The 22,115-nt window shown below is 42.2% G+C and overlaps 2 protein-coding genes across 4 annotated transcripts; one reads left to right on the top strand and one right to left on the bottom strand.

Annotated features, from left to right (window-relative positions):
* The first annotated feature begins 178 nt into the window (after positions 1 to 178).
* Positions 179 to 21,289, top strand: pms1 (PMS1 homolog 1, mismatch repair system component). 3 transcript variants are annotated; one of them, XM_076105767.1, is made up of 13 exons: positions 179 to 352; positions 6,053 to 6,196; positions 6,547 to 6,729; positions 6,906 to 7,008; positions 7,415 to 7,578; positions 11,312 to 11,428; positions 15,157 to 15,279; positions 15,409 to 15,555; positions 15,685 to 16,505; positions 18,161 to 18,628; positions 18,832 to 18,962; positions 20,677 to 20,837; positions 20,929 to 21,289. In XM_076105767.1, exons 2-13 carry the CDS (start codon positions 6,065 to 6,067, stop codon positions 21,127 to 21,129), a joined length of 2,751 nt encoding a protein of 916 aa, XP_075961882.1. In that variant the 5' UTR covers positions 179 to 352; positions 6,053 to 6,064; the 3' UTR covers positions 21,130 to 21,289. The 3 variants fall into 3 exon arrangements, with proteins under 3 accessions (XP_075961882.1, XP_075961890.1, XP_075961872.1); XM_076105775.1 differs by lacking the exon at positions 179 to 352 and adding an exon at positions 5,235 to 5,310 and having other exon boundaries at positions 20,677 to 20,831; positions 20,927 to 21,289; XM_076105757.1 differs by lacking the exon at positions 179 to 352 and adding an exon at positions 5,237 to 5,310.
* ormdl1 (ORMDL sphingolipid biosynthesis regulator 1) lies at positions 521 to 4,906 on the bottom strand. Its single transcript, XM_076105813.1, has 4 exons — positions 4,788 to 4,906; positions 3,523 to 3,702; positions 1,923 to 2,074; positions 521 to 1,680 (listed from the first exon to the last, which is right to left on the bottom strand). Exons 2-4 carry the CDS (start codon positions 3,694 to 3,696, stop codon positions 1,545 to 1,547), a joined length of 462 nt encoding a protein of 153 aa, XP_075961928.1. The 5' UTR covers positions 3,697 to 3,702; positions 4,788 to 4,906; the 3' UTR covers positions 521 to 1,544.
* Positions 21,290 to 22,115: the final 826 nt, after the last annotated feature.

The following is a 22,115-nucleotide window of genomic DNA, read 5'->3' as shown; positions in this document are numbered from 1 at the left end:
AAATAAAAAACTTGGATGTTTTGTCACATTAACTTGCAGGAGATGTTAAAAACAACTGTTGTAAAGTTTGATGTGTCAATATTCGAGAGCTGGTTTGCCTCGGCAACTGACTTAACTTTGTTAATTTTTTAACGATGCTTTATACAATTTATTAATTTTGCAGATGCTATGCATTTTGATTGATTCCAAAGCCTCCGGTGCAATTTGTTGTAATGCTCAATCATTACATCTATTGAACTGTGTATGTGTCAAACACACAGGTCAGGCTGGTGTTGTCTTTCCTGATAAGCCCAGTGTTGCTTCTAAGGTCAGACTTGGTTTCCACCACAGCTGACAACAGCTCACATCAAAGGTGGGTAGTAAATGCTCTATATTCATCTTTAAAAGACTACCATGTGTAAGATTCCCTGATAATCCTCAAATTAATTGACTTTCCTTATGTGGAAATTACACAAAATCTCCTTACATTCCTGATATTCCATAAACATGCTTATACACAACAGTAAGAGATGAAACGCTGTAGAGGGCACAAACGTTTTAATAAGATTAAGAAGAAGAAATAAAGCGCTACAGCTAAACAAAGTAGGACTAGCTGCTGTCGTGTTTAGAAATAAACGTGAGAACAGACTGCTCTTAACTCTTTATTCCATAGCTGCTCTGGTACATTACATCACAGTCCAGACCCCTTCCCAGGTTGCCCTGCTTCGCCCCCATTCCCCTGGGTCCTAAGTCCCCACATGTACAGCTTCGCATAACTATGTGCCAACATGTATTTATAATAAATACCACAGCTGCCTTGATGGTAGCAAAAAGTCAATCTAAAATAGAGCAGCTACATTAATGTAAGTTGATCACAGAGATACTGTACACCTCCCTCAGTAAACACTTAACCAGACAACAAGAATTTGTCTCACTTCTACACACAGGACTTTTTCTTTAACATACAGGACATAACATTCACAAAAAAAAAAAAACTGTACAACGAGACGGCCTGCCCTGTTCGAGATACAAACGAGAAAAGATTCACATACCGAGGAAATCGTGCAAATAAAGAGTATGATTCTATTCTTCACTCGGCATGAATAAGTTTGACACCCATTACAAAATGAGTGTACCAATAAACAATGAGCCACAGGCCCCTACCCTTTACGAAGTAAACATCTTTGAAAAATACATGTCGGGACGTCTCTGTAACTAGAAACGGACTCAAACTCACAAGTTGTGTTGCCATGTGAATTGAGGGCAAAGAAACAAACTTAACCAAAACGCCTCACTGATTCCTGGGCCAGCCCAGGTCTATGCAGGCCAAAAGTACATCGTTAAATATTCACATAAGTTAGTAATGCATATGGCATCCTGTCACCTACAAACCTACTCCTGCTTGTTTGTTTTAAACATTTCATCTTAAACCTGATATACCTAAACGACGACAGTGACGTTTTACACAAACGGTACGACTTAGTACACACGTCTGCGCTACGGACTACGCGGACATTTCGACTCCTGCTGCTGTGGGCCACAGCATTTTTTTTTTTTGCAATAAATTAATACTTGTTGATGCCGAAGATTCTTACTCCGTGTAGCTGTGGCAGCTTGGGGATCAGGACGCTTAAAAGCGAGGCAGTGTTTATGACGAAGTGCGCCGTGTCGTACTTTGTGTAGAAACTTGCCAGGAAGTATCTGCAAAACAAGACGGGTTGATTAAAAAAAAAAGTCAACCATGACTTCCCTTAAAATAGAAGAAATAGTAAGACAAAATGTATACGATTATATACATTTCAGCTTCCATGACTGTTCCACAAAAGCTTTGTTTAATGTCTCGTGAGTGGGGATGACCCAGGATTTGACACGACTATAAAACGTTTCCTGTATCTATGTCTAAATCAGTGCAAAGACAGAATCATGCGACATCTTATACATACAGAATGATCGGGGAGATGGTGAAGAACTTTCTAGACGAAGTGAACTGCACGCCGTAGTCGAGCTGTTCCCAATGTGTGAGAAGTCTGGCTTTTCCTTGGTCGGGGGTCTCAAAGGGTGTGCCTTTCACCGCATGCATAAACACATACATTCCCTGTGGAGACAAAAACACAACCAGTGCTTGCAGTCTGATTACATGGGAGTTTCCTTTCTGTGAATAGTGTAAATATGGAAATTCAAATGTAAAAGAGGAGTTTGACCTTTCATCTAAAAGGCTTTTCTCACCGCACTGCATTGTGTCAGTGTGACAGCTTTCTTAGTCCCGGGAAAAGGGCTAAAAAAAAGCTTTCACACTGACACAATCCTGGCACATTCCAAAGAGGGCAAACCACCTTCAGCCTTGGGCTTGTTGGCCGTGCTCTGGAGCAGGGCTAGCCTCCAGTTTGCCCTGAAAATTGTCGAAGCACGGGGCCAAAAGGGGCCCGTGTGCTGAAGTAAACAATAGAATTTTGTCGTCACGTTTTAGACGTTGTCCAATCTGTGTAAGACTAGTCATGCATCATTGTAGAATGTAAACATTAGTTACGTGTTACAGCGGACATTTAACATGAGGGCTAGTAGAAAGGCAGTGTGGACCTTAGATCCCTGGGCTTAGATTAACCCAGGATTGACAATGTGTGTGTGTGTGAAAAGGGACTAATTTATCCCAGAGTCAACTCTTAGACCCGGGCTAAGGATATCTCGAAAAAGTGGGAAAAGACAATTAGACTGGTGCAGAGAATTTTCTGGCTGTATACCAAACTCTGTTTACTTTCCTGTCTCCTTAAAAAGTATTAAAATAATTAAAAAAAAAAACAATAACTCTGGGTTGCTGCAAGAGTTTTCGTGTCTTAGGCAAAAAGAGTAGCGGCAGAAGCATCTAAACGGAAACAACACAGCTGCTGCCTGCTGCAATACACGTTGCGGAGACAAAAAAAGGACGGGATGATGCAGATTTATTGCAAAGTAATCTATTTTAGCAATGAGAACTCATTTCCAAGTACATGCCCCTTTGTCAAAAACACAAGAATGCAGGTTTAAATGGAAAACCTGCATTACAGAGGGAAAAAGAAATACAACTTAAATGCTGACATACGGCCGAGGCATAATCAGCACACTGCAGCTGTATTGTGTGGGAAACAAAAGGCTACAGTTGACCGCAGCCGTTACTGTTAATAGCCTTCCGTAGTGGCTGCGATGCACAATCCTTGTAAACTGCTTCGAGCTCGCACTACATGATGTCACACACGGCGACTTTGTTTCTTTATTTGAGGCCGGCCATGTAACAATGAAAGGTCAGTTTTGTCCACAGACCGCATGCAGAGTGGGGGAAATTGTCGTATTATGTCACAAGGACAGCCTCCCCCAAATATAGAGCATATCTTAACAAGCGCACACAAGCAAGGAAAAAGGCAACAGACACCAGGCTGTTCGGCCGAGCATGCGTGCAACATTCATTCGTCCTGTGTGGCGTTCGTTGTGTTCAAAATGTTATCAAAAAACATCAAGATGATTAGCGATTTGGGGAGCAACAGTTGGTGACAGTGTGAGGATGTAACTTACAAAGTTGTGTATAACATTAGTTAGAGTCCACACCACGGGCACACTGAAGAAGGGTATGCTCAAGAGCACAATGTGAAGTATTCCAACACCAAGCGCATAGGTGAGCCAGATCCCTCGACTGTTCATGACCCGAGTGTTTGGGTTCACCTCACTGTGTGCCACACCCACATTCATTCTGGTCTGTGAACAGAGAATACATACATTTGGTCACAAATCAAATTTATGTGCCAAATCTGGATTTCTGCTTTCCTTCTATAACCTACTTCAACAAGTAGTGATGTTAATAGTAAGGTAGTGATATTGTTAGGAGTGAACTTTCGGCATTGGCTGTCGGACTCATCAGTGGGGTGAAAAATGTTTTTACTAAAGATTAAACATTACTCTTTTCCTGTGGTCTTTATTGCTGTGCTGAAAAAACAATTCCCTATTTGGTAACTCTTAATTTGAAGACACAAATGATACTACCGGTCATTGTAGCACTTTGACCTCCCCGTCAGTCTAAATATGATGGCAAAAAAAAAAAAAAGGATTGTGTAATCTTATTGAACTTTACCCTCAGACAGACTTTCGGCTGCCAGACTGGATTAAAGAAACAGAGTTGCAAAGCTGCAGTTATTAAAGCCAATGATACATTTCCTCCACATTCCCAACAAGGCTTGGTGCATGCCAACGTTCAGCACCCAATGCTACTATTTGAACAGCCAGATTAGATTTTGACATCAGGTATTTTTATTAAATAAATATGTATATTTACACACACACACACACCACTATCAATGATAAGACTATCTTATTGACTTTGGACCAAATGTAAGTCTCAGTCTAACATTACATTACCCCTAACAATAAATGCAACTAGAGGACTAACAAGACCACTCGAAAGAATAATTACGACAATATTTACGTACAAATATTGGGTGCTTTGGTGCAATACAAATATTATAGTCCTTTCGCTGATTACTTTTCGTAGCAATAGCTAAATGTACTGCTTACATAACGTTACCTTTAGTTCCACAAATACATGAAATCAAGCTGATAAAACTTCTTAGTGGCCCAATGTATCTATACTTTAATGGCTTGCCTTGCCAAGTAACTAGATGTGTAAACATGAGACCAGGAGACGGGTCTTCGTCACCAGTATATAGCCCAGACCAAACCACCGCTGTTCTGACCCGAGTAGTTCAGCGTCATTACGCAAAGAAACAGCAAAAGACGCGTTATGGGGTTAAAAGCGTGACATTAAACACCGAGCGTTACAAACTTACAAGTAGTAGCGAGCAGTGGCGGTAGGTATAGAAACAAACTGCTATGGGGAGAAATGTTTATGTCCTTGTTGATGTGTGCAGGTCCCGAGCGCAGACAGCAGCAAGTCGTTAGACTGACCTGAGCGGAAGTAGTCCTGGTTCCGATGTTTATCAGGGTATTTTGCCCTATATTCCTGACTCAGGCTGTGCATTGACATCAACGAGTTACACGAACCAGGTTATTATGTTGACGTTTAGATAACATGTGTTTGAAGTAAGGGTTGGTTAGAGGCTCTCTGTGTTTTGTTTTGGCATGACATTCCAACAAAAAGCTAGGTTTATTTTTAGCCTTCCCAAAAGTTGAACCATTTAGTCTAAACTCAGGGTAGAAATTACCCACAGATACGGAACCCGCCTTCATGTGACGTCTAACCAATCAACGTGTGAGGAAGGGGGCGGGAATCAGGTCGTTTCCGCTGTAGGGCTCGTGTCTGTTGTTTATGAATCGATTCAACAGGGTCTGCAGTCACAAGGACTCGTCCAAGTCAGTATCTAACTAATATTTAGCTATTTCTTATCTTTGCTTAATAGTAGTTTGTTTACGTTTATAGGAAAGTGTGTTTTTAATTGTTTGCTAACGAGTCAAAGCAACTCAGATAGGTTCCACAGCACTTAAGCTAATGTTAACCTAATACTGTAAAACCCATTTTATGGTGTTCAGGTGACATCACGTTTCTATATTGTTTCTGACTAAAATAATATAACTCGAGTGTTTCTGTAAACTGGCATTTGTACAAATCTAACATAACGTCAATAGGTAACGTTAAAGTCTTTCTCTCAGGTGACTGCAATAAATCAGTATTTTTGCCTTAAAGGATCATTTTGAAACTAGAAATCAAGACTTGGATCTCTGTTTCAATCAAGATCAAGCTTGTTAATTAATGCAAATGGTCAATCGGACGCATTTGTTGGCCTCGCTTAATGTGTTAGGCGAGGCCAACAAGCTATAAAATAAAGTCACCTGCTCACTGTATTGTCGACATCACAGGCTTGCACCCATGCCCATATTTTAATTGACATGAATGACACTGGTGTATCATGTCTTAGGCATTTGGGTAAGACCCTTGGGCTCAGAGACATGTTTGAACTCATCTGTAAACATCAACAATAACAACATGTGCAGCGTTGAATTACAGTTTTCCAGTTCGCTCCATTCTCATGTCATGTTGTTGGTGACTCAACAACACTCAAGAGAATCAAACTAAAACCAGACTTCTCGACAATAGGCTCCTTGAATCATGAAGCAGCTGCCTCCGGATACGGTTCGGCTGTTGTCCAGCTCCCAGGTCATCACCTCTGTAGTGAACGTTGTGAAAGAACTGATGGAAAACTCCCTGGATGCTGGAGCTTCGAGCATTGACGTCAAACTGGTACGGTCTCTAAAGGTCTTTGGAACAGGGCGGAATGTATTTTGAAAAATATGGTTGATTAGCAAATGATGAATTATAGGTAGTGTTGTCTGAAGGAGGCTTTGTCTCAATAGAGCTGGGGATGCCTGCCTATTTAGCAGCGCTGTTGTTGTAATGGATAATGACGTTTATAAAATATCAGCATAAAGCATGGTGTAAAACAACACACTGCTATAAAGACATTAATAGAGAATAGCTATATTTTTTCTGCAGGTTAGCGTGTGCTTTTTAATCCTCACAAGTCAAAGTACTGATTCTGATTCCCCCTCCAGTTGCACAGGCAGTCTACAAGTATTATTGAATTTTTGCAGGAGAACTACGGGTTGGACCGCATAGAAGTGCGCGATAACGGCCATGGAATCAAAGCAGAAGATACTCCCGTGATGGCCGCGACGCACTTTACTTCAAAGATCTGTAGCAACGAGGACCTGGAGCGTCTGGAGACGTACGGCTTCAGAGGAGAAGCGCTGGGCTCCATCTGCTCCGTGGCCGAGGTGAGAAGTATTTAACAATTATTACATTACGCTGAGATCAAAATATTAATGTACAGATAGCATGACTTTTTGATTTATCAGTATATATTAGGAATGAAATATACACCCTGGTTTAATACAGCATATAAACGGGGTTCGTTGGGAACCTGATGTTTAATTGTACTCTTTCCTTTTAGGTGGCTGTCATCACGAAGACAGAGGAGGATGACATCAGCACCCAGTACACGCTTAACTTCACTGGGCAGATTGTCTCTCAGAAGCCGTCTCACTTAGGTCAAGGCAAGGCAACAATAATTCAATCGAAAATCGAGGACCGCTTTTGTATAATGAAGTGGTAACGTGGAACACTGTAGTCACAGATAGAGACACTTTGACATCAGTTAAAAAAGTATACCGCTTAACTATAAATGAATGTTTGAGTCCACTAGCAGCCACATTAGCTCCTGTACTACAAATTATACTGTTTATGAATATCTTGTAGATAGATGTATAATTCTTTAAAGAGATCACGTGAAAACTTCCTTAAAGAGGTAATATTGGTGTTTGTTATGAAACGTTTCAGAGTAACACACACTTTGACCAGAGTCCAGTTAGATCTGTCTACCGGAGTCCGTTAGCCTCGTTGCACGAAAAGTACATTTTATGTCAGAAGCTGTTGCACACCTCTGCTCTTTGTGTTTCATAGGCACAACAGTGAGTGCACTGAAGCTTTTCAAGAACATTCCAGTGAGGCGTCAGTACTACTCCTCTACCAAGAAGTGCAAGGAGGAGCTGAGGAAAATACAGGAGCTGCTGATGGCCTACGCCATTATAAAACCGGACTTGAGGCTCACACTCATTCACAATAAGGCCAGTGACTCCTTCTCACTTTTTAGTTTTCAGTTAGTAAAGAAAAAAATCTATACCGACAACTTTCACTGGTGACAGACAGCTTTCAATCAGCAGAATACAAATATATGCATAATATATATTATTTACAATCAAAATTGTAACATTGGGACAATTTCCATCAGTCACTCACCAAGCAGTCATATAACTGCTTTTTAAAGTGATATGCAGCTCAAAATGATTGAGGACCGTAACAATGATCGCCTTTGGGCTTGACAGTTGATCGTACAAGTGCTGTAGTTTGGTACATGGAATCTTTACGATGGAAAACGGATATCAAAATGTCATTACAATTGTTTGAAATCATACCTAAGCTGTCGATCTGCATGATCGGTGTATTTTAACTAGTCATCATTTCCTCAAAAGATGACTAAATACACTGCTGTGTCGCGCTATTGTCCTTCCAAGAGCTACGCTGGTGTCTCTGATTTCAGTGGATTATGCCGAACAACCAATGCCAAAATGAATGCCAGATGCATTAACACAGCCAAAATGATCTATATTAACAAGCCTGAAATGTCCCACGTGATGCAGGGTTTTAACTCCCTGCTCACACAGCTCAGCATCCACTAGATGTCCTCATTAGTCTTCAAATGAACCAACGTCTCTGCCTCAAAATAACCCTCAGCTTTATTTAGTATTCCATGTATTTACAGTATAGTGTTGGATGTGTGGCGAACGTAAACGATGACATTGATCTAAGAGCGAAGGAAGGTACGCTAGTTTATTGGTCTTCAACATTTTGATACTACTGCCACTACTACTACTACTACGACTACATCTGGTGCTACTACTAATAACAATACATGATATTTATAAAGCGCTTTCTAAAAAATTGGTTGCTTCCAGCTAAATACGGTATTATTAATAAAGTGAATGGTTTAACTATTAACTCGACACTAAATAAAAACGGTCTGTATGGAGATTAATGCTGCAAAGGAAAAATAGAGATTCAGTGCATCTTTTTAAAAATATATCTGTATTAATGAGTTTATTTAACATATAACTCACGATGCTATTGGACGAGGGCAGGAAGGGGAGTTTGTTTTCTTTGACATTCAATCAATAAATGAAAATAACAAAACATAAAAACAGTTATTACAACAAGAAAAATGGGGTAAAATACAAAAAGCCTATAATCCCCACTACCAATCCTGTCAGATGCTCGCACTCAATTCCCTGTCTAAATTTCACTCATGATAAATTCTGTGTCAAACGTGTAAAAGCTCTTAAACAGACCGTTATTAAAGGATATTCAGGAGCTTGTTAGGTAAAGTATTAATCAAACCCCTTCTTGAAGACAGTAAATTGTCTCCAGCCTCCTGTTGTTTAGTTGTCTGTGCTAATACGAGTCTTTGAGCTGTGAAATCGTTACGTGTGACGGAAAATATTTATTTGACTTGTCGAAGCACTTGAGGAACGCACAAGCCTGTCATCGAGCCAAGCGAGCACAGATTGATTAACTTGATAGAAAGGTTAGTGAGTTCTTTGCTGGCTCTGCTTGATGAAAGTTCAGGTCATTAAAAGAAACGCGTCTCGAAATATCATGCATGCAACAAATTATACCCGTCGCTATTAAGACTTATAAGGACTTTTTAAAATTACCCTCAAAATCGTACAACCTTGCCTGAACAGAGTTTATTGCATTCATTTATTATGGCTCCTACTAACAATCGTTTTTATTATTTTATTTAATCAGTCAGCACAAAGTCAGAAAATTGCAGAAAATTCCCCATCACAATTTTCCAGAGCTCAACCTGACATCTACAAATAGTCTTGTTTTGTCCGACCCGTATTCGAAACCCCAAAAAATAATGATATAACACTTGGCGAAAGCAGCAAATCCTCACATTGGAGAAGATGCAACCAGAAAATGTTGGGCATTTTACTTGATAAATGACTTGAATGATTAATTTATTATCAAATTAGATAAACTGTCAACCGTTTCTGCACTAGTATTTATTAAATACACTTAGGGATAAAGTATGTTAACCTCTAGGAACATTACATGTATGAAAAGGGCTCTTTGGTATGTAACCACTCTACTGATATGACATTCAGGTGCAGCTTAAAGGTCCTCTGTTCTTTTGAAAGGTTTGGTTGGGATGTGCTGAAGTGAACAGAAGTCAGAGCCTTTAACATCTGCAGTCATGCCTGAATATCACTCACCTTGACTCCACAAAAAGTATGAATCATTGATCATGATTTTACTTTCCATCGTAAAAAAATGTGAGTCTTGCAACGTTGACAGTTTGCATTTGTAGTGTCTGCAAAGTGATGTGTAAATTGCTTTAAAGCGTTGCTCATGAGGAGTGTTTGTTATTGTCCATTACCAAATGGAAACGGTGAAATGACTTAATGACGATAGAAGCTTCAGTAAATATAACAAACACACATACCAAAACAGTGCTTCATATTCCACAATGTCCAATTTTAGTTTTAATCATTTATCGTCAACATCAGTCATTAATTGTCATCAGTTAATGGAGGTTGCATGTTTTTGGTGCAAGATCAATGTCGGTAAATTACTTTTTTTTAAGCATGTTTTTAACCCGTTTTGTTCACTTTTTATGACCTGCCCCCTGGGTTGCACAGGGTTATAGACTTTTGGAGTGCACAATAAAAAAAAAAAGCCGGTTGTTCCATTGCATAACCCTCGATTAATCAGCGGCGGAATTATTTAGCAATTAGACATTTCCATCCCTCATGCCCTTTCCCACCACAGCTAAGCATAACTGTCAGGTGCTCCGAACACAAATATGGCTGACTGTGAGCCCTGATTTGGCTGATTATGACACCTGAGTAAGTCGCTGAACACAGCTGCGGACTTAACCCCGGATTCCGTTTCAGGCTGCAGCCAGTTTGTACACAGGAGTGTATAGGTGGTGTGGGTCACGCAGGGGCCACGCGTTCATAGAAATCAGTTTAGAGGTAGTCAGAGGAAGGTACTGAAGCCATTTTGTACAATCAGCACTCGGTTGCCCCTATCCTTTATCTCCAACTCTGCTATTTGGCCTGTGTCGTGTTTCACAGCTTCTTCAGGAACCGTTTACAGGACTGATCCGTTTACATGGGCCAAATTGCGTATTTAATAGCCGAGACATGCCCTGCGAACAGAGTGCATGCTTTTAGAAATCAACACCCGGGTAATGTATTCACTGGTGGACACAAACTACTCGCCCACACGATGTGGGTGTCAACATATTGATATTTTCTGATCCGACATAATTCCAAAAGGATATAAGCATATGACCTTTTAAATCCACGTTTGTGTCACCGGTCCTTGAACAAAATCAAAGTATAAACTAAATGTCTTTGAGCCAATATTGTAATTACGATTTTTCCCTGAGATTTACTATTGCAGCGTGTCGACTCAACTGTTTTCACACGAATATATCTACAAGTATCCGTCGCATGTGGCATCTTGGGTTTGAAGTTTAGATAATGCCAACAGATCTGGAATGCTTCATTTTTAATATAAACTTATACATTTTTACATTGGCAACAATATCTTTAACGTTCCCTTCCCTAAATTTTGTCGCAGACTGATATGACTTCTGCTGCTTTGCTGGTTTTTGTCCATCTCTTGCTGAATCACTTGACAGAAACAAAATGCATGTTGCTAACTTGACACATGTTTATGCTGTGTGAATGGCCTGACTCATGGAAGTTGACTGGTGTCATATTGTTGCAGGTGGGGGTTTGGCAGAAGGCCACGGTGGCCGATCACAGAGGTGCCCTCCTTGCTACGCTGGGAGCCGGCGCCGTTGCCAACCTGCTCCCTTGCCACCATCACCAGGAGCAACCAGAGGTTAGTTAAGGGGAAATATGCAGAGATGAGAGAGAAAATGAACAAAACTACAGTTTTCTTTTGGTTTTCACAACATTGCTGGCAGAAAGTCAGTTTAATATCAAGGCAAAGCAAGTTTATTTATATAGCACATTTCAGACACAAAGGCAATTCAAGGTACTAACCCTAACCCTAACCCATAAGCATTAACATACAAAACAAGTAAAACTGAAAATAAGTCATAAAAGAGAGAAAAAATAAGAATAAACAGTATAAATAAGGTAGATTTAAGAGGTGCAGAATCGAACATCTTTAAATGATCTCGGGAAAAGCAGCGGCAAACAGAAACGTTTTGAGCTTCAGTTTAAAAGAACAAAAGGTTGAAGGAGACCTCAAGTGCTCTGGCGATTATTCCAGATCTGCTGTGCTCAAACACTGAAAGCTGCTTCTGCTTTGGTTCTGACCCCGGGAGAAGGTGAGCAAGCCTGTCATCAGATGAGATTGATAATAATCTGGGTTTATAGTTGTGTAAATCTGTGCGTCGTCCGCATCATTATGGTAGGATATTTTCTTGTTTCCCGAAGATGCGAGCTAGATGTTGAATAGAGCCGGACCAAGAATGGACCCTTGGGGAATTCCACAAGTCATTGCTGTTCGTTCAGATTTGTGAGGATCAGCTGATACAGAATAGTCTCTATCCTGCAGATAAGGTATAGACCAGTGGAGCCTGAGAGAGAGTGCCAGACAGTTTGCCCGTCAGTCCAGTAGTATGTTATGGTTAACTGTGTCAAACGCAGCACTGAGATCCGCCGGTACTAAGACGTATTTTAGGACTTTCTTGAGAGCGGTCTCTGTAAAAACAATTATTTAGTTTTCGAGAAGATATTGAGCTGATGGAAAAACAGCTTTTTGTATGATTTTACAGAGAAGTGGGAGGTTTAATATGGGCCTTCAAGTTTGAGGTGTCAAGATTGTTCTTTTTAAAAAGAGGCCTGATTTGCTGCTGTTTTCAGTATCTTGGGGAAATGGCCTGAAAGGAGAGGAGTATTGACTATTGCCAGGGGGTCTGGTGTTATGCAATTAACAAGATTCTTTAGAAAGCTTGGGGGAAGAATGTCAAGGCTGCAGGAGGAAGAACTTAAACGTAACACAATCTCCTCCCGGGTGTTACGGCTGATGGGATCAAATTGTGTCATGCAGATATAATTGGTTTTAAGAGGACGCATGGATGACATGGACCCTTCGCCTGATACGGACACACTGAGAGCTTGCCTGCTTTTTAAAATTTTGCCTGTAAAAGAAGGCGGCGAAGTTCTTGTCATGATTTGGTAGAGTTCAGGTACTACTGATGGGGGGGTGGGGGGGGGGGGGGGGGGGGGGTTAGTCCATAGCTGTCAGAATGCAAGATAATTCGATAGCACTACCGTTGACATCACCAACCATAACTATACAAGTCGATACAGTGAAGTCATGCCTGCGTGTAAGTCAAGTAGAAAAAGAACCGTAGTGGCCTATCAGGGCTCAACTTTTAAAAGTGCTTCCCAGGCTGGCAACCAGGTTTCACCCTTTGGTTGCCGAAACTTAAAAATACGTTTGGTAACACCACATCATGTGGCTCCAAATATATAATATCCAATATTTAAATATCCCTAATGCAACAAATATATAAAAAGAATAACACATATTTTAGGGTGCAACCATTCCTGTTTTTGCTGTGGCTATTATTTATATGTTAAAAAGTAGTTGCCTCTGACGGCAAGCAAAGGCCAACAATTGGTTGCCAATTTCAAGAAAAAGGTTGCCAACGTGCAACCCTTATTGCCGAGCCCTGCCTGTAGATATTTAAGAACAAACAGGAGGAATGTAACTGAAGAGATATGGTTTTGATATAGCTAACCCTGTCTGACTGTCTCACATGGACCGTTGCTCAGTCGGACAAAGTCTCCTTTGAAAAAAGGATGTCGTGAATGTGAAGCGACGACGAGGAGTCACGGGAACACAGCACACTCTTTGCTCTCATACGGCCATTATGGCAGTTCATCTTCATAAGGCACACACTTGCCCCCTTGAAAAAGGTAATTGTCAACAAGTCCAAGTGCTTAACAAGAAAAGAAACAAGTTTGAAAAATATATTGAAGTGCATTGGGAATAAATTCCGATGACTCAACGTCTTCTTTGTTTTGCTTGCTTTAGGAACGTCTAATTGTAACTGTCACCGTTATGTTAAAAGCCTGGTTAAGATGGATACTTTTTGCAGAGCAAATGAGAGCATGCACGTTACGCACTGGACCGTGAGCTAATAACCTCATCACGAGCGCCTGGTCTGAAGCCAGCAGATGTGGTCAGCTGGTGGCTGGCCAACTATTTCCTTGCCCTTTTCTCCTGAGTTCTTTCCTGATGAAGTGTGAGTGATTTTCGTTAGCTAAGCTTTGTTGTGCTGACCGTAATCGAATTATTGTCGAGCGGCAACTTTCTGCTTGGTCACGGTAGGTGTCACGCGGCTCGTACCTGCTGCTCGGCTGCCAACTAATCCAGCCTGACAGATATGGAGCAGCCCTTTTCACCCCGTTTCTCTCTCTCTCTCTCTCTCTCTCTCTCTCTCTCTCTCTCTCTCTCTCTCTCTCTCTCTCATTTTCCTCTTTGTTGTTGTTATTTTGCTGCTGCACCTTGGTGCCCAGTTATGAGGACGACCTTTCACCTTTTCCCTCTTACTCCCTTTAGCAACCAAAGAGAACGCTCCTCCTCTTTGTCCCTTCGTGATCAAGGGAACCGGGTTGACAATTTCTCCGGGGCCTCGCTCCGGGAGAGTTGTAAGAGCTGTTCCTCTGCAGAACAAAATGTGACACTGCGGGACTACACACAGCCGCGGCCCTTTGGGGCCAGAGGTGCCATTCGTGCGCTCATAAAGTGACCCTAATGAGCAGGAATAGAGAGAAGCACATGTGCCCCCGACCTGAAACAGCAGTTCATTTATTAACTTCATTAGTGTGCGTTGCTGCTAATAATGAGCCCTAGGCCATGTGGGGGGGGGGGGGGGCATAGCCACGCCGCCTGCAATCTGTAGAACATTAATAGCTTTCCATACTTTCTTACTAGCTGACATTAATAATGGAGTTTTACGTGTATTTGTTAGGTTTTGTGTCGAGTCATCAGTTTGAGCCCACGAGAACCGCCTCTGGCATGATTCTAGGTGAAAGGTAATCGTGTACGACATGTTGGAGCCTGCGTGTCGAGAGGAACCCACAAACTGCCCGTCGCTCTTGATTGTTTCTAAATTTACTGTGAAAGGACGTTTGATGTTCGGACAAGAACTTTTAAAGAAGTTGATGAGATCAGTGTAGCGAAGCCTCTGAAGGAATGTAGCGTTCTCTTGTTCTCATTATACCGTGACAGCGTATGTACAGTATGACCGGTGCCGAGTGCGTGTTTGCATGCGCACAACCCAAATTAATGGCCTCATTCCCAGATGTGCAGCTGTGCCGTCAGCAGAATGGCTCAGCCGTGCCGTCTTCATTGAACGTGTATTGGCGGTAAAGTTTATGTCACGTCCAGGTTTGAAGTAGTTACACTGTTATGCCGCTGTGCCAGCCGGCTGCTGAGCATGACCAGTAGGTCTCATTTAAGAAAACGTCAAATTCAGCGCTTTACTACGACCATTATTTGCCTTGTAGTGTCATATCCTAGTTTCTGTCTGCTACCTGCTTTGTGCTTATCTGTTTAATATTATCATTGTTTCTTATTTTATTCAGATTGTTTTAGATGGCTTTTTTCCAAAGCCTGGAGCGGATTACTCTTCCACAAGCTCATCGAACCCTGACAAAACATTTATATTTGTCAACAACCGGCCTGTCCACCAAAAAGATGTGATGAAGGTAGAGTCTTTCTGGATCACTCAACACAACACAATACATACAACCAACACTTTTTTGAATCTAATTCATTCATTCTTTTATTTCTTGTTGAATACTTTTTCCTGGTTGGACTGTGTGATCCATCATCAGTTGCTACGTCAACACTACACTGCTCAGTATCCGGGTGACGCAGCCCGAAACCGCTACCCCACCGCCATGCTTAAAATTACGGTTCCACCGTCCTCAGTCGATGTCAATCTGACACCTGACAAGACCCAGGTTCTTCTTCATAACAAGGTAGCTATGAAATTCACTATAATCGGATTCAAGTCATGCTCCAGCCTTGCTTTATTGGGGGAATAGACCAAGACCCGAGGCTGCCAGATGTGATTGGATAATAAATTCTGTATATCGTCAATACTTTAGGAGGCTGTGCTGACCGCAGTAGATGCATTGTTGGTTTCTCTCTATGGCTATCGGCCCGATGGTGACCCCCCAGCTGAGAAGCAGCTCGGCCGTGAGACGTCCTCTTCTCGGCCTGGCACTTTGCGGACTGATGATGCTTCTCGACCGGACAACGAACAAAGCGTAGAGAGGGACGACGGTCTCGCCAACCACCGCGGTAACTTCCTCAACAAGGCACCTGAACATGCTCTGTCAGCAGCAAGTAGCACCGAGCCTCCACTGGACCGCCGGTCCTCAAACGGCAGCTCTTCCTCCTCTGTAGCAGAGGACTGGATTGTCAACCATTTCCCAGCTGGGCTTGAGTCGAACCTTTCTCTCTATGACGATGAGACGGCTCAGAGCTGCGCTCAGGCAGCAGGACTGGGTTTAGCAGAGAGACCCGAGGACAATGCTGTATCAGGTGCAGACTCAAGCAAAGGCCAGATATCGGCTGCGGATTGGAGCCGGGGGACGGCTTTGACCGACCCCGTGTCGGGAGAACCCCTGCGGCCCGTCAAAATCCACCAACCCTCGATGAGCAGTCGTTGTGGCTCTGACGACATCGAGAGTCAGAGCGGCCCAAACAAGAAGATGTTCAACGCCATCACGGAGAAGCGGGCTGCTCTGACGGCCTACGACCTGATCAGCAACCGCGCCATGAGGGCACCGCTGTCTCCCGCCGCCCTCTTCGAGAAGGAGACCAGAGCAGAGGTCCTCAGGGAGAGACCCACAGCCGGCCTGCAGGATATCAGCGTCGCCGTTCACGAGAGGTGGAAAAATCTGAGGGAGGAAGACCGTAAGAAGTGAGTTTCCAGACCTTCACCTTTCCAAGCAGTCGTTTCCATTTCTTGTTACTTGCAAGACAGAGGGGGGAGGGAGGGGGGGGGGGGGGGGGGGGTCTGACCTGTCGTTTGCATGTGTACTGTCTAGTCTGGAAAGTTTGTTGATATGAGCTGTGTTTCTAATTTCCAGTGTTTGAAAGGGGGTTAGGTAGATGACATTTACCGTGGGACATTAACAGGTATCACTAATGGTGAAATATCCTCTATTTCCAAAGTATGCCATCCAAGTTTTTATTAATTACTTATTTAAGTATTATTCCAATTGTCTTAATGTCCCATACCTACAAAATTCCCTAAACAGAGACATTTATAGAGACACTATGACAAGATTTAACAGACAAAGACTGCTATGAACTGATTCTTCCCTTTACACAGTATTTCTTGATTTCTAAAGGGAAACCACAACATACGTTTTGTATCTAACTATCCTGTTTCCAGGTTCAGGCTGCAGTCTCTCTGGCCATTTAAAATCTCACCTACATGTACTTCACAAGTGGTATTAGGAGTGACACATAGTTGGCCAGTCAAGAACAGATTTGGCACAGAACAGATGGAGGTAATGGTTTTTTTTCAAACCTCGCTCCCTCACAGTCAAAGGATTTACATTAATGAAGGTGAGACGGGGGTGGAGTTATTTGAAAAACAAAACAAACACGATATAAAAATGGGGTGATCAGTGTGTCGTTCTCTAGCCTCAAGATGGGAATTTGCTTCCGAAGTGTAAGAATTATTACAAAAAACATTTAAGAAATGGTGCTATTAGCAGGTCAAAGAGCACAGCACACAGCTCTTGTGTTTTTACAATCAATTGATTTAATCAAAGCCAATTATGAAATAGGATGAGAGTTGAATCTGGTCACGCGGTCATTGGCAACTTCTGTAATTGGCCAGATGCCCGGCGATCTCTATCCACTGAGCTAAGTAGCATCATAGAACAACACTATTACACAGCGCTGACGGCGCTTCATCCCAATTACGTTAGATCACTGCGTACCAATTTAAAGTCGTTACCAAGTTGGATCGTGTGCGTCAGCAGTGGCTGGGGTCTCATATAAGGTATGGCAGAGCGTATGGAAAAAGACATCTGTTTAGAATCCCGCCTTGCCGTAACTGCTGTCTTAAACATGAAACAAGTGCTTGGCTCCTTTCACCGCCACTGGTAAGTGGCACACCACTTCTAGGAATTACACTTGCACAAGTTCACGAAACAGGTTCTTTGAATAATGGGGTGCTGAAGTGTAATCCCTAATGCTTAACACTTGAAGATCTATGGAAACACGAGTTTCGTGGACAGGAACAGATGGCAGCTTAGCTGCTGTGCTACACAGAAGAAGTTAAGCACACAAGTTTGTACAACATTGTATATAAAGCAAGATTTTCCAGAAGTCTTAGAGATCCGTACCACTTATTTAGGTGGACTTAGATGCCTGGGTTAGACATACTGAAGTTCATGTCTAAAATGGGTGGAGTGCCCTTTTTAATTTAGCCTATAGTGTTAACCTTGGGCATGTTTTTGCCATACAAATGTCCAAATCAGTGCATGCTGGACTGGTAACTTGGAATAGATTTGAAGTCACTACTGTTTTAACTCAAAGATACTTGGTTGAACTCTGCAGGTATGAGGAGAAGGCAAAAAAACACCTGGAACACCACGACCAAAGGACCAAGTTGGCCTCGGCTGAAGGCCCCAGAGAGACGAGTGTGAGCACCCCCAGGGGCCATGCCCAGGGCCAGAAACGCAAGGCCCCGCTGTCCAACCAGCAGCTGCTGGACCAGCTCTTCTCTGCACAGCCCCAAAAGAAGATGAGGAACCCTGCACCCAAGCCCTCGCAGGTCCTCCCCTGCAGCGTAGCTGCCCTTCGGCTGCAGCTTCAGCGCCTTTCATCCCAGAGCAGCGCAGTGCCACGGGGCCTCCGTCTTGTAAACCGGCTGGCCTCTCAGAGCGCCTGGGTCATTTTATATGGTCAGAGGCTCATGTTGTTAAACCCATTTCGAGTGGAGGAGGCCTTGCTGTTTAAGAGACTCCTAGAGAATAATATACTTCCAGCAGCGAGTCTCCAGAACCCTATACAGTTAACAGATGGGTAACGTATCAGCCACTTCTCACCAGCAAAATGCCAACCCTTTGGGAAACTGCACACTCATCCAATATCGTTACATACATACATGCTCGAGACAATTTTTTAAGATAAACAAACCGTAATCCTTGGTTTCTATTAGGGCTTTTCTAATTTCCCGAAACACACAGTTGTTGTATGTTAAACATCTCCTTGTCTCTCTGTTATAGAAGTCTCGGGGGGGCTGAGTATACTGAGGCCCTGTGCAACATGGAGAAACAAAGCCCTGAGCTAAACGGAGGGGCCCTCTTCTGCGATCGCAGGCTCGTGGCTAATGGATTCAAAATCAAACTCACTCCAGGTACATTGTAAATAACGCTGTTGTATGAGGCAGTCTAATAGGATTGAAGGAACATTCGTTTGCCAATTGTGTCCCTCTGAACCTGCTTACAAAATGGTACAGCCCATAAACAGTCTAACACAACCGGTCAATCTTATTTTTATTTTTTATTTTTTGTCGTGTTTTTAAAGGTCTCATGGATCGTCGAGTGTTATTTAACACAATGTAGGAGCCATCATTTAATGTCATAGTTCACCAGTCATTTAGAAATGTCAAACATACAGTCCTGAGTAACTGGATTACAGGCAATTATTTCTGACAGAGTTTCTGTGAGTTTTCTATTTCTTGTGGGTACAACTAAATATTCCCATTCCTTCAACAAATGTGTCCATCATGAAAAACTATGAATGATGAAGTAGAGAAGTTTTACATCATGAGGACCAAAGAACCAAGTATGTTTTTAGAGTTGTCTTTATATAATGGATCAGGGTGAGTGTAAATAATAACATGTTCTGACTACTTAGTATATTGTGTACATTGACCACAGCATCTTCATTCACACACACGTACAAGGAGAAAGGTAAAGTTTTGTGACAGGTTATCTTTGAACTGAGCACATATTTTAACATTTAGCACACTAAGAAATCAGCCATGTTAACCAAAAATCTGGTAACTGAAAACAACAAGTTAGTATAATGCAGCTAATATAAGATATAATGCAAAGACCCGAGCAGAAAGCAGAATTATGTTTGTACTGAGCATAGTTCTTTTTTTCAAGGAGATGGTCCTTGTATTGACAGGTAGATTTTTCTAATAACATACAGTGTACATCAGTGTAGTTTAATCGTGTATATACTGTAATAAATGAATTCATCAGTCAGGGTGATGTTAGTTCTAAATATAATGTCAGAATAAACCAGAATAACTCCAATTAAACTTGTTTTTGTCGGCTCCGTCATCATTATTGTGACATTATTTCTCTTGCAAGGGGTGTACGGTGTCCTGTGAGCGATGGTTGTTTTTGTTGCTGGAATGGTTCACCTCAGTTGACATTGGCTCTCTGCCGGACTGAGTGGTCTCACAGTGGGGTTGTATCCCAGTGTGCAGGTGTTGAGAATGGTTGCCCTTTAAGAAATTCAAGGAATTTTCATTTGGCACCGCCAGCCTCGGTGGGTGTGCGTGCGAGCGGGGTGCAAGGTAAGCGGCACATATAAGGTGGTTCCGTTGCACAACCTCTGCTGCGTATCCCATCCTTTAGCTAGGATTGTCTAAAATGTGTCATTTTCAAACTTTTATTACAATAGATTGATGTGTTTCTGTCAGTTATTGCTCTCTACATACATTTTAAAAAGACTATGCAGTGATGCACAGGCAACACAACCAGCACAGAAATATTTAAGTTAAAATATTAAACCTACCTCTACTTATCCAGGTTTTTTATCGTACTTTTCTGATTCATTTTGCATCCAAAGTCGTGTGTCAGAAATATAAATTGTGCATGATTTGCAGTATTTCCTCATGAAATGAGAAGCTATCACTCTTCCACCCTACAAGACAACTTCCTTCCAGTCTGCTGGGGCTTCTATTAGTCAGTTAACACTCCATTTGGCCCTTCACTTATTTGACTTGGTCATCATTCCAGCCATAAACCACAATATTTATTTATTATTCTTTCCTGGAGATAGTAGTAGCGTCTGGAGTATATTAATCCTTGTTTTCTGCTTGTTTTGGCCAGGCCCCGCGTCTGCCGAGAGACATCTGGAAGTGACAGCTATGGCAGACTGCGTGCCTTTCCTCGGTGTGGAGGACCTCAGGGAGATCCTGACAGCAGTTCTTCACAGGAAGGCCCGGACCGTGCAGGAGTGCCGGCCACTTAAAGTCACAAACTACCTGCAAGTGAGAGACGCTATGAATTAAGATAAGCAGTGGATAAACTGTTAGCTCTATCATATATGTATATATCTGAATTGTATCTTTCACCTCACAGGGTGAAGCAGTACGACTTGCCCGTCAGTTACCTTCAAATCTATCCAGGGAAGATGTGGAGGAAACCCTTCTACGGATGGATCAGCAGCTCACTGGGAGCAACCAGACCTGCATCCACGGACGACCGTTTCTCCAACACCTGTCTGACATTCCTTCTACAGACCAGGAAGCTAAAGCTCTGCTGAGGCCTTTAGAGCTGTGAGAAGAAGACACCTCAATCAAAAATCTATGAAACAGCCGCCTCATTTCGACGCTGCTGATTATTCTCAATAATCTCAGCTACTTGAGTTGAGTTGTTTTCGTTCTGCTCAAATGATGTCCAGCTTCGTTACAAAACATAAAGATTAAAGTATTTTTCCAGATTTTGTGCATGGATCAAGCATTTAACTCATGTTAACCTTGAATTGTTCACTTCTATTTAGTTTTCCTATTTTGCAATATATTACCTGTAATTCATTTTACCCAGAATTGCTGAAGCCAAACTATTATGATTGCAAAGGATTTGGCTGCGCTGTGGAGGGATGCAGGTTAGAATCCTTTGACTGGCTCAAAACATCTAGATGAAGACTGTAAACAGGTAATGTTCTCTCCGCATCGACTGCATATGACTGTTAGAGCAATTCACTTAATACGTTGTTAGTTAGTGGCCAATAGTTGAGGACCAGACTTGAGTGTTTTACTCACAAATAGCCAAACATTTCCATAGTTTTGTCAAGGAACTGGAAAAACGTGCCCTAGGATTTGCAGATGTAGAGAAAAGACATTGATCACACTTAATAGTGCAATTACAGTAAATCTGTTTAACTTTGACAGCAGATTTCTGGCAACAAAGAACTCATATTTCAACCTCAGTATAGTTACTGCATAAAAATTAGACTGGACGTGTTCATATGCAGATTATGGTTTCGTTGATTTATTATATTTTGCATTTTCTTGGATCAACAACAGCATTCTGCGCCCCGCTGAGGGATATCTGACTGCCTAACTTCACTTCTGTCCCAAAGCCAGAGTATCTTACTACCCCTGAGCCTCATTGTGGCACCATTGGGATGGGTATTGGCAAGCTTCAAGCCAGAGATGTACACGTGCCAGCTACTACCCATAATTCTTTTCCCTCAATTAGTGCCAGCTGCTCGCCCTTTAGTATTGACAGATAGTTGTATATTATCCCTGGCTGCATTCAATGCT

This window comes from Anarhichas minor, unplaced genomic scaffold (genome assembly GCF_050575085.1).
Source record: "Anarhichas minor isolate MPS153535 unplaced genomic scaffold, ASM5057508v1 ptg000004l, whole genome shotgun sequence".
In the NCBI taxonomy this organism is placed as follows: domain Eukaryota; kingdom Metazoa; phylum Chordata; class Actinopteri; order Perciformes; family Anarhichadidae; genus Anarhichas; species Anarhichas minor.
The sequence above is the reverse complement of the archived record's forward strand: the minus strand, read 5'-3'. Positions and strand labels throughout refer to the sequence as shown.

Coding starts and splice junctions, on each gene's coding strand:
- ormdl1 (XM_076105813.1), bottom strand. CDS start 3,696: ATGAATGTGGGTGTGGCACACAGTGAGGTGAACCCAAACACTCGGGTC. Junction 2,075..3,522: donor CTAATGTTATACACAACTTT/GTAAGTTACATC, acceptor TTGTCTCCACAG/GGAATGTATGTGTTTATGCA. Junction 1,681..1,922: donor ACCATCTCCCCGATCATTCT/GTATGTATAAGA, acceptor CTTGTTTTGCAG/ATACTTCCTGGCAAGTTTCT.
- pms1 (XM_076105767.1), top strand. CDS start 6,065: ATGAAGCAGCTGCCTCCGGATACGGTTCGGCTGTTGTCCAGCTCCCAG. Junction 6,197..6,546: donor CGAGCATTGACGTCAAACTG/GTACGGTCTCTA, acceptor GAATTTTTGCAG/GAGAACTACGGGTTGGACCG. Junction 20,838..20,928: donor AAGTCACAAACTACCTGCAA/GTGAGAGACGCT, acceptor TTCACCTCACAG/GGTGAAGCAGTACGACTTGC.